This window comes from Myotis myotis, unplaced genomic scaffold (genome assembly GCF_014108235.1).
Source record: "Myotis myotis isolate mMyoMyo1 unplaced genomic scaffold, mMyoMyo1.p scaffold_m19_p_7, whole genome shotgun sequence".
Classification (NCBI taxonomy): Eukaryota; Metazoa; Chordata; class Mammalia; order Chiroptera; family Vespertilionidae; genus Myotis; species Myotis myotis.
In genome coordinates, this window is record NW_023416379.1 from 283,956 (window position 1) to 298,648 (window position 14,693).

The 14,693-nt window shown below is 56.8% G+C and overlaps 1 protein-coding gene across 1 annotated transcript in view; it reads right to left on the bottom strand.

The window, feature by feature from the left end:
- Nucleotides 1-14,693, bottom strand: part of ERMARD (ER membrane associated RNA degradation) — an 18,869-nt gene continuing 4,176 nt past the window's right edge. The window contains 15 exon segments of the mRNA XM_036317093.1: nt 1-190; nt 193-305; nt 1,428-1,541; nt 3,604-3,822; nt 4,062-4,187; nt 4,679-4,726; nt 5,644-5,720; nt 6,855-6,938; nt 8,299-8,472; nt 8,746-8,814; nt 10,017-10,046; nt 11,713-11,815; nt 12,452-12,566; nt 13,622-13,758; nt 14,038-14,135. Of these exon segments, the coding sequence (XP_036172986.1) occupies nt 138-190; nt 193-305; nt 1,428-1,541; nt 3,604-3,822; nt 4,062-4,187; nt 4,679-4,726; nt 5,644-5,720; nt 6,855-6,938; nt 8,299-8,472; nt 8,746-8,814; nt 10,017-10,046; nt 11,713-11,815; nt 12,452-12,566; nt 13,622-13,758; nt 14,038-14,135 (1,560 nt within the window). The 3' untranslated portion in view covers nt 1-137.

A 14,693-nucleotide genomic window follows, 5' to 3' on the forward strand; every position in this document is an offset into this window, starting at 1 on the left:
CGTGCTGACCGAGGAGGACACGGCACCACCACGGGGAGCGTGTCCCTGGAACCGCCTCCCCTGGACCCGTTTGCAGGCTGTGACATCCATCCGGGGGCTCCTGGTGTGACTGAGCTCCGACGTGTCTTCGGGCGGCCTCAGCGGGAGCTCCCGGCTCGGTGGATGAGCATCTGTCTCCTCTCCCTGAAGTCCAGATGCCCAGCAGCGCCGTGTGCGTGAGCCGGGCCGTCTCGCCCCACTGGTTCCTGGCGGGGCTGGTGCAGGCCGCCAGGTTCTCAGTGAACTGCAGGACCGACTTTAAGAACCTGCGTCAGGAATTAATTCCTTTATCTACTCCATCCACTGAGAATGTGACAATGATGCGAATGTTTTCTCTTTATGTACTGAGTTTAATTTCTATCTGCGAATTCAAGGAAAAGGGGTGCCCACACAATGGACACAGTACAGGTTCCGTGAAAGAGAAATGCTGCCACATTGTCACTGGGGAGGTGGATGGGCCCCCAGGCACAGGACGCCCCAGCCCCCACCGGACACAGGACGCCCCAGCCCCCACCGGGAACAGGACAAGCCAGCCCCACTGGGCACAGGACAAGCCAGCCCCCACAGGGCACAGGACAAGCCAGCCCCACCAGGCACAGGACACCCCAGCCCCACCGGGCACAGGACGCCCCAGCCCCCACCGGGCACAGGACACCCCCAGCCCCCACCAGGCACAGGACGCCCCAGCCCCCATCGGGCACAGGACGCCCCAGCCCCCACCAGGCACAGGACGCCCCAGCCCCCACCGGGGAACCACCAGCTCAGGATGTCAGTGCGGAGGCTGAGACCCTGACTAGACTGGAAACAAGGACCAGCGGCTGCACTCGCTCCGCCCTCACCTGGACCTCATCGCCCTGTAAACATGCACTGAGCTGCCTGCGACCTGCGAAGCCTCAAGCTGGGGACACGAGGGACTTTGCGGGAGCAGCCGGGGTGAACACATGACAGATCCCGCGCCTCTCCTGGAAGCTCTGCGTGTAAGGTGGGTCACACGTGTGTAAGGCGGGTCACACATGCGTAAGGTGGCTCACATGTGTGTAAGGTGGGTCATGCGTGTGATCCTGCTCTCAGAGCTGGGTCTGGGCTCCTAAAGGGGGCTTCCCGAGCTGAGAGCATTCACTGTAAACATCACGTCTGGTGCCGTGACCGAGGCCCGGGCCTCACAGAGACCAGCCCCGCAGAGGCGCCCCGACAGGAGTGCAGGGGGCACTCGGGCGCTCGCACTGACGCTGAAGGGGCCCACACGCGGGCAGCACAAGGCTCAGACCCCTAAAGCCCATGAACAGTGAGGCCAGGCAGGGGTGGGTGTCAAAAACCACCCAGGGATCACCCGCAGGCGTGGAGACTTCACAGCTGCCAACGCAGCTCCCCTGGGGCAGGACACCCACCTGAGGTACCGCTGGCGGCCGCAGGGCTTCTCGCCGCGGACTCCGTGAACGCTGACCAGTTCCAGCGCCACCAGCAGCACAACCAGGGACAGCACCGGGGCCAGCAGCTTCACACTGAAGACAGCAAAGCACATTAAAGTCTTAAATACAATGTGTCCAACTTCATAGAGAAAATGAGGTTTCACCTGACCAGCCCTGAGCCACGCTGCCCCCACCCACAGGGCCTGGACCACGCTGCCCCCACCACAGGGCCCTGGACCACGCTGCCCCCACCCACAGGGCCCTGGACCACGCTGCCCCCACCCACAGGGCCCTGGACCACGCTGCCCCTACCACAGGGCCCTGAGCCACGCTGCCCCCACCACAGGGCCCTGGACCATGCTGCCCCCACCACAAAGCCCTGGACCACGCTGCCCCCACCACAGGGGCCTGGCCCACGCTGCCCCCACAACAGGGCCCTGGACCACGCTGCCCCCACCACAGGGGCCTGGCCCACGCTGCCCCCACCACAGGGCCCTGGACCACGCTGCCCCCACCACAGGGCCCTGGACCACGCTGCCCCCACAACAGAGCCCTGGACCACGCTGCCCCCACCACAGGGGCCTGGCCCACGCTGCCCCCACCACAGGGGCCTGGCCCACGCTGCCCCCACCACAGAGCCCTGGACCACGCTGCCCCCACAACAGGGCCCTGGACCACACTGCCCCCACCACAGGGCCCTGGGCCACGGCTGGGCCACGGAAGTCCTCAGGAGGAGCTTGGCCACTTGCCACCAGGCCCCCCTTCCTCATGCCCTCTTGTCTAGTTCTGAGCCATCAGGGCCTGCTCTCTGGATAGGGAGGACAGGGAGGACCTGGCCCTGCCCTGGACCCTCCTGGGTGCCCTCCCCTGCACCCATCAGCGTCTTCCTTACAGCCCGACAGCCAGTGAAAACACGCGCAGGAAGAGCCACGGAAAGGCTTAAGCATGAAAAGGTGTCTGTGTCTCTGGGACTCAAAGAAATCCCAACTACAGTGAGATTTGATCTTTCCCCCATAAAACCGGTAGGAGATTAAAGATATTCTGCTTCAGGAAGGATGTGAGGGAGCAGGCATCCTCTTGTAAGTGGCCGCTCAGAGCGTAAACTAGGCATCAGTTTTCAGAAGCAGTGGGAGCTAAAAGCTTTAGACACCCCTCGACTCAGGGCTCGGCATTTGTCCCAAATGGTAACTCCCTGAGGAGCAGCACACGCCAGGACACGGCTCCCACGTCACCACTGCTGTGCCTGCGATCCACACTCACCCGGGCGGGCAGTCTTCCCCGGGCTGCAGCCACACACAGCAGGTGTTCCATAACTTTCCCTAAAAATCAGTATTTCTCTCAAAGTAAGAACCAGAACTGCTTCCAGAGGTAACTCCTGCCCAAGGCTCCTTCGAACCAGGCAGAGTAACGCACCTGCTCACCACGCACACGGAACAGCCACGCACCTGCTCACCACGCACACGGAACAGCCACGCACCTGCTCACCACATACACGGCACAGCCACTCACCTGCTCACCACGCACACGGCACAGCCACTCACCTGCTCACCACGCACACGGCACAGCCACGTACCTGCTCGCCACGCACACGGCACAGCCACGCACCTGCTCGCCACGCACACGGCACAGCCACGCACCTGCTCGCCACGTACACGGCACAGCCACTCACCTGCTCGCCACGCACAAGGCACAGCCACTCACCTGCTCGCCACGCACACGGCACAGTCACTCACCTGCTCGCCACGCACACGGCACAGCCACGCACCTGCTCACCACGACGCACATGGCACAGCCACTCACCTGCTCACCACGCACACGGCACAGCCACGTACCTGCTCGCCACGCACACGGCACAGCCACGCACCTGCTCGCCACACACACGGCACAGCCACTCACCTGCTCGCCACGCACACGGCACAGCCACTCACCTGCTCGCCACGCACACGGCACAGCCACTCACCTGCTCACCACGCACACGGCACAGTCACTCACCTGCTCGCCACGCACACGGCACAGCCACGCACCTGCTCACCACGACGCACATGGCACAGCCACTCACCTGCTCGCCACGCACACGGCACAGCCACTCACCTGCTCGCCACGCACATGGAACAGCCACTCACCTGCTCGCCATGCACATGGCACAGCCACTCACCTGCTCACCATGCGCAGGAAATTCTGCCTCTGCCGGGAGCGCAGTGTCTTCTCCGCCCACTGCTGGCCTCTGCGCTCCAGGGAGGCCGTCACCTGCTGGGACACCTGGGCGCAGCGTGAGCTGATGCTTCGGAGCACGGTCAGCACCTCCAGGACGGCTCTGGGGCAGAACAGGGTTGGCACGCGGAGGCTGCAGATGTACGGGAGCGGCCGGGGCCACCTGCGGTCAGAGCACGGCTCTGTGGGCACAGACATCGCCGACCTCCCGGGCCACCATGCCGCCTGCTGCACTGAGTCCCGTGGCATCCAGCTCGCGTCTGCTCTTACACACACAGGGGTTCCCGCCACGCAGGCTCACCTGGGGCTGTGATCACAGACCAGCCAGGCTGAGAGCACCGAGGCCCAGCTACCGGCTCCGGCTTGCGTGTCAACGTCTGACGAGTGTGGGAGGAAACTTACCTCTCAACAGGAAGGCGGTCTAAGCCCCCGAAAGCACCGTGGTGCCCAGGCACGTGGCGGCACAGCTCAGACACGATCTTTATAATCAAAGGCTCGCAGGCACTGGCTTCAGAACTGCCACCTAATCTGGAAAAAGAAGGCATTTAATCGCACCTGACGTAATTCAGGTGCCCGGCCAGCTCCTGTGCAAAGTCACATTGATGTGCCTGGTTCACTGAGAAAAGTGCTTACTCTGAAAATGCTTCCTCCGCTACAAACGAAAAGGCCGCCACGGTGCCCTGGCCGGGTGGGGCTCGGCTGGTTGTGATAAGGGGGCTTATAATCTGACTAGAGAATTTCATTTCGGTGCATGAAATTCGAGCACAGATAGGGTCCCTAGGCCTGCCCGGTGATCAGGGCCGATTGGGTCCTTCTGGCTGCTGGCTGAAGCCTTCCTTCATTCAGCGCCGCCCCCTGGTGGTCACACACGTCATAGCGAGTGATCAAACTCCAGGACTCCCCGTCAAATTCCCGAGGGGACAGTTTGCATATTATGCTTTTATATACATAGATAGGTAAAGCACCTGAATTAATCTAAAAAATAATATTATTTTAAATCTTAGAACAAACATACTTACGTGAATAGGGGGCTAAGTTTCTCATATCTGATTGAGGAGGTGGTTCGGCTGTGAATCCAGTAAGCAGAACCGATAGGCATGGTCAGCCGACCCACCAGGAATCAAAACATCATCTCACCCACACCACCTCACCCACACCACCTCACCCACACCACCTCACCCACACCACCTCACCCACACCACATCCACACCATCTCATCCACACCATCTCATCCACATCATCTCATCCACACATTCTCATCCACACCACCTCATCCACACCACCTCATCCACACCATCTCATCCACACCATCTCATCTCATGATGACAGTAGCTGACGTTCGTCCCCCAGCCCCTTCCCCTTTATTATCCTGTCCCCTGCACCTGCTGGAAGACAGGGTCTGAATGCCTGTAAGCGTCCTGTCTTCTTGATTGGCTGGCCTTCTCAATAAATGCCTTAAATGATTCAACCCTGCCTCTGGTATTGGGCACAGCAACAGGCAGCTGGAGCCCAACCAGGGTTTCCCAGTAACAGCTGGAGCACTGTCCTGTGCACTGGAGGGTTGCGGGTTCGATTCCTGGTCGGAGTGTGTATGGGAAACAACCAATTGATATTTCTCTCTCACATTAATGTTTCTCTCTTTCTCCCTATGTCTCTCTTTAAAATAAATTATATATAATTTCCATCCTTGGAAGAAGATTAAAAAAAGTCAATGGTACAATATGCTAAAAGCAATATGCTTTGCTGACTCGTGAATCTGTCTCTGACTCTACAACCCAAAATTCGTGTTCCCACTTCTCTCCTGAGAGTTAGACCCCCTTTCTGATTGTCCACGTTCTTAGTCTTCACACATACCCACCCACAGCTGAGCTCTGAGCTGGACGACCTTCTTCCTCTCCACCCCCACTCCACCCGTCACCAGGCCCCACGGTCCAGCTGCTCCCCAACTGCTGTGAGGCCTGCACGCTCCCAGGATGGAGCTCACCTGGCCGCTTCCCTGACAGCGTCCTCCGGCAAAGGCAGCAGAGGCCACGACCGGACGCTCTCCTCACAGCTCAGCACCTGGGAAGAAAAGGACCCGGCTTCTGAAGGTTCTGCAATAAGGCTCTAGAGCAGTGGTTCTCAACCTTAGCTGCACATTAGAATCACCTGGGAATCTTTTTTAAAATCCTGATTTCTGGGCCTCATCCTCCGGAAATTCTGTTTCTGTGTTACTGATGTTGGGGCCTCACCCCATAACAAAGAAACAGAATTTCCGGAGGATGAGGCCCAGAAATCAGGATTTTGAAGATTCCCAGGTGATTCCAATGTGCAGCCAAGGCTGAGAACCACTGCTCTAGAAGAAACCTATTTTAAACCTTGTTTTGAAATTGCTGCAGGTGTGCCTGTCACCTTCTAGAAGCCTGTGTGTAAAACTGCTACGGATATCACGTTTGAAAACCAGGTGGTGGGTGTGGGTTATTCATTGTGAGATACAGAAAGGCCGGAGACACGCCAGGTCCGCGCGAGCAATGTCTGAGCGGCGGTGGAGCTGTCGAAAATTCCATGCACCGTGGCCAGGACGGGGCCAGTCCCCTCCGAGTCGGACTCGCTTAATGGGCACAGTCCCCAGGAGCCTGCGGGGCGGCCGGGCGTGGGGTGACTTCCCAGGCTGGGGCGGGGGGAGGGCGACCGGCGTGCTTCTCCCTGGTGCTGTGGGCCACGCGCTCTGGGTGAAGACAAGGCCTCAGCCGGTGGCCGTGGCCAAGTGCCAGCACCCGGTTCCAATGTCAGACGGGACCCAGCCCCCAGCCCGTCCAAAACACCTGACCCACAAACGTGTAGGAGGCCCCGGCTGGGCTGCTCGGCTGGTTGGTGAGTCGTCTCATACACCAACAGGCTACGGTTTGACTCCTGGCAGGGCACTTACCTCGGTTGTGGGTTTGATCCCCGTTGGGGAGGATAAAAGAGAAGTGTAAGGAAATGAAGTGGCTACTGTAGACCCCACTGTGTGTGGTGACTTGTTATGCAGCACATTTTACAAAGAGGCCGCGCACCTGAGCCACCACGTGAGGCCTCGCGTCTGAGTGACCACTGTGGTTGGAGCGCCAGGTCTGCCCACCGGAGTCCGCCCCAACGAGGCAGCCCCGGCCTGAGCCTTCCAGTCGCGGCAGCAGCCGCGCACACCCCGCCCCGAAACGGCCGCACGCAGCTCACCTGCTTTTTAATCAGCGCGACCGGGTGGAAGCGAGCGCTGTAGCCTTCCGCCAGCCTGACCAGCGCCTGAACTGCTGCTTTTTCCTGGTGGGAAACACGCTTGGTGAGGCTGCCAGTTTTGTTCTATTGAATGTTAAGCCCCATACGTCCCAATTCCTGCATCTCATTCCGTTCAGCTGTAGCAGCTGAGCTCTCCACAGAACAGGTTTGGGATGGAGTCACATCATTGCCAACAAAGTGATGTTCGAAGAAGTGAAGACAGTGATAGATTAAAAGGCCAAATCCACGCTTGTCCACAACGCAACAAACACAGACAGAAATAAGAAAGAAAAGATCAAACATTTGGAAAATTTGAGAGATTCTCCTAAAAAAATACAATTTAGTAGAAATGTAAACATTAGCATCAATACATGTAATCAATGCACAATTATGTGTTCTGATGGCAGCACACAGTAAACCAGGTAAGTGAAGCAAGAGACGATGAAGTGAATGGCGTTTAAAAATGAACGCTGCCCTGTCCGAGCCACGGGGCAGTGACCGGATGCCGGGAGCCGGTCCATGCTTGCTGTTTCAAGGGACCTGGCATATATGGCATACTGTTCTTAATATGTTTGCTTACCTTCTTGGCACTATGTGTTTTAACCAAGGTCTCTGAGAAAGGTTGTTTCCCCAGGTAGGGATTTTCCCCTGAAGTTAGGGAGGGAATAAAACCTCTTAACTAAGTGCCAGGCGGGTAATTAATCACTTTAACTACGAACAATCATGCTTAAGCTACATAATCTTTACTCCCTGGAATGAAGATAAGAAACGCCCTAACCTTTGTAATAGAGATTGATAGGATTGAATCAACTGGTTTAAATACAGATGTAATAAGACAGCTAGAGACAGAACTTAGAACACAGAACTTAGTATACGGAACCAGGAGAGACAGAACCTAGGCACAGAACCTACACAGAACGTTCTCTAGAGACAGAAGAACTTCGCTGGAGAGAACATGGCAAAAGATCCTGAACAGAAACTAGCCTCAGAACCTAAAGACAGAACCTAGCGAGAGAACATGGCAAAAGATCCTGGACTGAACCTGACTACAGAAATTGGCAAGAGAACCTGACTAGAACCTGGTGACTGAACCTGGCTGGAGAACCTGGACAGAACCTGGCTGGAGAACCTAGCGAGGGAACATGGCTACAGAACCTGGCTGGGGAACCTAGCAAGAGAACATGGACACAGACCCTGGCAGGAGATCCTAAGCAGAACTTCGCTGGAGATCCAGACCAGAACTTGGCTGGAGATCCTGGCTAGAGATCCTGGCTAGGCTGCTGATCAACTGAACACTGTCTCCGTGTCCTTCCTTCTTCGCCGACTCCGTCCACACCTTTGGGGACCCCTGGACCTGCTGGGGTTGGACCCCGGCAACCGGACTGTCTCCTTCCCTCTCCGCTACCTTAAACTCTGAGGCGAGGTCTTCATCAGCGAATCTCAGCAACAGCACCAGGGAGAAGGCGAGCAGCTGGTCGGCCAGTCCTTTGGGAAATGCAGGGAGGCTGACTTCCCCGTGGCTTAGGTGATCTCTGACGCGAGGCCCTTCCTGGTGGTTCAGGAAGTCCCAGAGGAATTCCTTGCGGAAGAGACGGACAACAGGCTCGTCAGCATCCTCAGCAGAGGCCCTGCCGACACGCTGGAGGAGCGCACTGCCGGGAACCGCTGACTCCAGGCCCCAGACGGAACCTGAACAACCAGCAGCCGCAGGCCGGGCGCAGCTGCGGAGACGAGGGAGCATGCGAAGGGCTCAGCGCTCTCTCTGCGCACGTCATGGGCCAAAGTCAGTGCCGCGTCAGAGAAGTGCTGGTCACACCCGTGAACAAAGAGCGTCAGACTAGAAAGGCCTTACCATCGCAGGCTCCCCGAGGACAAGAGGAAGCTGGTTGATCTCGCCATCACTCAGGTGTTGTGCCAACATCTAAAACGCCCAAAACAAGCAATTCAGCTGGTACACGGGCACGCATGGGCCTTTCAGAGCCGAAGCACCCTGCCCTGTGCCTTTGCTGCGAATCGTTAAATAAGCGCCAAGCCAATCAGATGAAGTGAGGGCGTCTCCAAGGAAACTGCCCCCGGGCCAGGAAAACGTCTCTTAACCCGTTTAATGACCTTAGTACATGCAGCTTTCTAACTGTGAGGGTGTGTCTCTGTGTACATGTATGCGTGTACTTGTATGTGCGTATCTGTGCGCATGTGTGTCTGCGTACTTGTATGTATGTGTGTATCTGTGTTTGTATGTATGTTTGTGTACTTGTATATGTGGGTATCTGTGTTTTATGTGTGTTTATGTCTACTTATATATGTGTGTGTCTGTATGTCTCTGCCTTTTCACGTGTACACGTGTGCTTGTGTGCTCCGTGTCCACCAGTTCCTTCATGAGTCACTTGGCTCACGAAGGTGATGGGGCCCAAGCAGGAGCCAATCCTGAGGCCTGAATCCTGTATGGACCTGACTTCACTGTCTAGTTCAGTACCCACAGCCCCAAGTAACACACCCAGTAACAGCGAATCAGTTACTAACGGGATAAACTCCGCACTGAGCAGGCTCCTTCTTAACCCCTCCCCCAGTTCCCGGAGCTAAGTCATCCAAAGGCAGAGTGACTCCCGTCTCCTCTTGGAGCTGCTCTGTGGCATCACCGGCTTCGGGGTCTGTACGGAGTCCACCCAGGAGGCACACAGAGGCCTCTACACTCCACCAGTGATAAAAACATTTCACTGTGACTTTCACTATTCCGGACTTCCTTCTTCAGAATCCCGCCCCCTACCCCTCAGATGACACGCCTCAGTGACTACTACATGCTCATGGCAGTTGCTGATGTGTTTCACGTGCAAAACAAGCAAGCGCTAGCCGTAGCTGATGTGTGAGCCTCTAATAGCTGCAGCGCTTGATGCTGGTCCCCGGCATTTCCCGGCCTTGTATCTGCGACTTTAGAGACTTGGTGAATAATGCTGGGCCCCAGCTCATCCTGAAAGCGATATTCAGCTCTAAGGCTGTTTCTAGCTTATACGACGATCAATGCTTTCCTATAAGCTTGTGAATGATGGCTAATCTTTCACTTTAGATTTTAAAAGAATATACTGTTTTGTTTGTTTCAAGATACCTTGTAAGTTCAAGTTCACTTACTTCATCAAAGGTGGTGTACAGAGCTGCCGACTTCAGAAAAGGGAAAAAAGGAAATAATTAAAGCAAAATACGAGCAGGTGAACTGTTCAAAGCAGGAAGAGTCTCACATGCCAACAAACACGAAAACCTCGTCTGAAATCCGCCTCCACCCAGCAGCACTTTGGGAAGAACGTGGACAAAACACACACGTGACGGCCACGTGGGACTCAGGGCGCCCGGCCGCTGGAACTCTGCCCGTGCTGGCCGTTCAGCTCGACCTCCTCACACCTCCAGGCCCATAGCGTCACAAACCACTGCCCACCCGGGTGCCTCTGCTGACGGCACGAGGCAAGAGTAAAGGGGCATTTCCCCCACAAACAGCCCGGTTCCCACTCTTGGTGTGACCAGCACCGTCTACAGACACAGGCTCCGGGTGGAACCTCAGCTCTGATCCCACCTTCCACTGTGGCACGCAGCCCCTCTGCACAACAGCGGGGAGGAACCCGCTGAGAGGCCTGGGACCTGTGTGCGCAGCACGGGGACGCCACTGGCTGTTGAGCACTTGAGGCCACAGAAGACACAGGGATATGTACTGGTTTAGAAGACAGTGGGTGGCAGTGTGAGCATGGGTCAGAGAAGGAAGAGCAGCATGAAGACGGGACGGGGGAGGAGCTCAGGGGGCAGGACAAGGAACCAGGGAGGCCTCAGCACAGAAAGGAGGGGCACAAAATCCATCACGAGAAGAACCGATGGGCAGTGCTGGACCGAGTGGCCATGGAGAATGAAGTGCAGGCAAAGCACAGGGCAATGCTAAGGTTTGGGGCCAGAGCCACCGAGAGGATAAGAATAAGGAATTTGTAGGAGAAAAAATATGCTTTTTAAAAATAAAGTATGCTGGGGAAAACCCATATGAAGATATTCAGCAAACGGGTGTCAACCTAACTCAGGAGATGAAAGAACTGAGTTAGAGTCCATGCCTGGAGACCCTGGAACTTAACGCTATGAATTGCCCTCGTAGCTGCTTTGGCTGCATCGACAGCCTGTGATATGTTGGGCTTCCATTTTCATGAGGTTCCAAGTGTTTTTTAGTTGTTGTCCCTGCAGAGGAGACAGCTTTAGGCATGGGGTTGTGTGAGATCTCCCAAGGAGCAAATATAAGGAGAGGACAAGGTTGAGAAGAGAATTTTGAGGAATGTTGACATAAAGGGGCAAAAAGAGAAAGATGAACTAGTGAAAGAATTGGAAAAGAAGACATGGCAGACGCTGCTGCTCACCCTATAATTCGGGGTCCCCCTTTCCTTATCCATGGATCTCTTAATAAGTTAACTGGGCATATTGCCACCCGAGCCTCCCACAGCGGGGTGGGATGAGTTCTGGCCAAGAGGAGTAGAGGAGTAGGGTCCTTACAGAGGGCGTGTGCTGCAGACCATGGACCTCCTTGTGGGCCACAGTGATATGTCAGTGACTATGGCTACAGAGAGAAATGAGTGGTAGCTAGCTGTGTGACATCACTGAATTTAAAAGACTACTTTTAAACTATGATGGAACTACCACAATCAACCATAAATAAACGTAAATCCTATAAAACATTATAATGGAAAGCCACAAAAAAGGACACTGAGTCTTCTGAGGAAAGCTCTTAGCTAACAAGTTCATGAACTGCAAAGAGAAATGAGGCGTTAAGATCACGGCAGAAGCCTGCCGCTCGCACGCGTACCTCGGCCGTCAGGAGTCTCCTGGGACACCCGTTAACCTTGGCGAACAGGCCCCGCAGTCCCGTCTCCAGCTGCATCAACAGCAGCATGGCGCAGTCGGCGAACCTGCGAAACGGAGGAAAAGCACAGCCCGCTGTGAGGTGGGCACGGCCGGCCCCCCAGCCAGGGTGCGGTGTCCAGACTGGACGCTGTGTCCAAAGGGAGACCGAAGCTGTCTCCTTGGACTCGGGCCTTTACAACTGCTTCGGGGCTTTACCGCCTGATGGGCCACTTTCAGTGCCTCAGTGGAAGGTGCCATCCAAAGCCGCCGCGTTTCCTTTCTGGAAAGTACTCAGACCCAGGACATCAGTGGCTCTCACGGCTCCCAGTGGCCATCCCGGGAAGCGCGGGAGGAGTGAAGGCCAGTGACCCGAGGTATGAGCGCCAGCTCGCTCCTCGGAGCCCGAGACTGATTTCCTGTTCCCTGGCTCGCCAACCCTGGACTCAGGGCTTCACTCACAGTAAAAACTCAATGACTTTTCAAGTTGATTCTAAAAAACAATAATCTTCACCCGCCGTCCCGTGATCCTTGACATGTGACGAGGAGGCCGTTCTCCTGGTCAGGAAGGTGTTTCCCGCGAGTCCCCCCTCCAGACAGCCGCCCACCCGTGGCTGGAGCCCCACAGCAGGGCCTGGAGGCAGGGGCTGAGGAAGGACTGGCCCCCGGACTCAAGAACCACCCTTGTGCCACCTTCCCATCACCTGTGTGTCTTGAACTTGGTCAACGCGACTTCCCAATATGGCAACATGATCCTCAGGACGAAAGAGGATTTCTTCATCACTTCCTCCAATGCCCAAAGTGCCTCGTCAGTAGCAGCTACAAGACAGCAAGAGGTTTCAGCACAACCACCGTCACTGAAAAGCTGTGAACGCCCTCGGGGCGAGGCGGCTCATCTCCTCACGCGGGTGAGCCGCAGCCCAGCCCGGGGTAGCGCGGGGCCCCGGTAAGGAAGATCGCCCTGCCCTGCGCGGGGCAGGTGGCCCAGGGGCTTTGGTGGAAGCAGGCATGGACACTGCGTCTCATTAGTGGTGCAGGCTGTGACCTTCTGTAGAGGAGTTCAAGGTGGACCAGCTGACCACCTGACCAGGAAAATAAACTTCCACAAGATACAGGAACCTCGAGGGAATGCTGGGTAAGCGACAAACTTCGGTGCTTATGACGTGTAAAGGAGGCTCGTCCTTGGTGACACGTCCAGTCTGGGGGTGTTGGTGTGGGGGAGGCTGTGGGTGGGCGGCAGGATGGAGGGGAATCTCTGGACCTCCCTCTGTGTTCTTATAAGCTTAAACCGCTCTAAAAAGTGTCTTGCCATTTCTATGTACCGTATTATTGGCCGTCACCGGACTAGCGCAAGGGTCTGTGCACAAAAGGCTGAGATGTGGGGCCACGTGAGTCACACTCTCACTGGCAGACACAGACCTTGTACCTCGACGGCCGGTGAGGGGCAGTGGGCTTGGAGAAGCACAGGTGGAGAGCTCTTTCAAGGTCCCCCTCCCCACGATTTGGTAAAAGGCCCGGTCACGGTGAGGATAATCAATGTGAAGACCGTTCCACCGCGAGGGCTCTGGGCACAGCGCGTGGAGCCCAGAGGCACAGCCGAGCGTGGGCAGCGGAGGCGCCTTATAAATGGCCCGACACCATGTGCACGCCAGTCCCTCTGGAGGACAGACTGAACCCGTCACCAACACGGACCCACGGACTCCCCGCAGCAGCCCGGGCGCAGCGGGAAGGGTCGGGTCCAGGTGGCAACGTTTCACATACGACTTCGTGGCTCTGTCTCAGCACGTCGCCGAGAGAACGCCCCACCTGGAGCTCACGCCTGAGGCTCCGACGACAGCCTCCCTAATGCCACTCAGGGGAGACGCGGGACTTGCCGGGGAAGACGGTCCAGTCCTCTGAGTCCGCGAGCGTGAGGAGCGGCCGATGGGCCACCGTGCGCTCCGTCTGCTGCAGGTGAGCCTCCAGCAGCTGGCCCAGCCCCGCGGTCAGCAGCACCAGCATCGAACAGTACCTGTGGGAGATGCCGGAGACCTCAGTCATACGTATAAAAGGCTTTCCTTTCAGGAGAAAAAGTTCAAAATTAAGAAAGCAAAGTGAAGCAGTGCCACATGGGCTGGGAGCAACAAGAGAACCTCAGACACGTGGGAGCTGAAACCGTGAGGACCCCTGCAGGGGCTCCGCTAGAACACCCAGCTTCCCCTCCAAGTCCTGTGGAGACGGGCCTCCCTGTCCCGACAGAGGGGTGAACCCCCAGTGCCCTCCACAGGGGAGGCCCTTCTGCAGCACCTACTTTGGAGGAACTTCCTGCGGGGACGCGAACCCGTGCCACAGGACGTTGCGCAGGTTGAGTCCGCGTGGAGAGCCCACGAAGACCGTCAGGACGTCCATCTGGGCAGGGAAGGAGAGCAGAGGCTGGGCAGTGTGGTCATTAATAAATCACTGATGCAACAAGTCACGTTTCCTTCCTTCCCACAGCAGTTCCCCTAGTTCAGGGGTCGGCAAACTGTGGCTCTCGAGCCACATGCAGCTCTCTGGCCCCTTGAGTGTGGCCACGAAGTTTCAATCACACTGTACGTGCATGCCCGCACGTGGTATTTTGTGGAAGAGCCACACTCAAGGGGCCAAAGAGCCGCATGTGGCTTGTGAGCCGTGGTTTGCCGACCACGGCCCTAGTAAGTACACAGTCGTCGGCATAGAGGTAATAAACAGCCTACAGTTACTGAGCAGTTACTGCGTGCACCTGCCTCGCCCATCCTCAGACCCGCCCACGAAGAAGGCACTGCTGTGAGGCCCACTGTGCAGGTGAGAGGAGGGTGCAGAGGGGACCCCGGGCAGGGCGAGGGTGGGACCTGTCCCAGGCGGTGCTGGGCATCAAACAGCCTGACATCCAGATAAACTCACACAGGAAACGACTTGGCACAGAAGCGCCACAGTGTACCGCGTGGG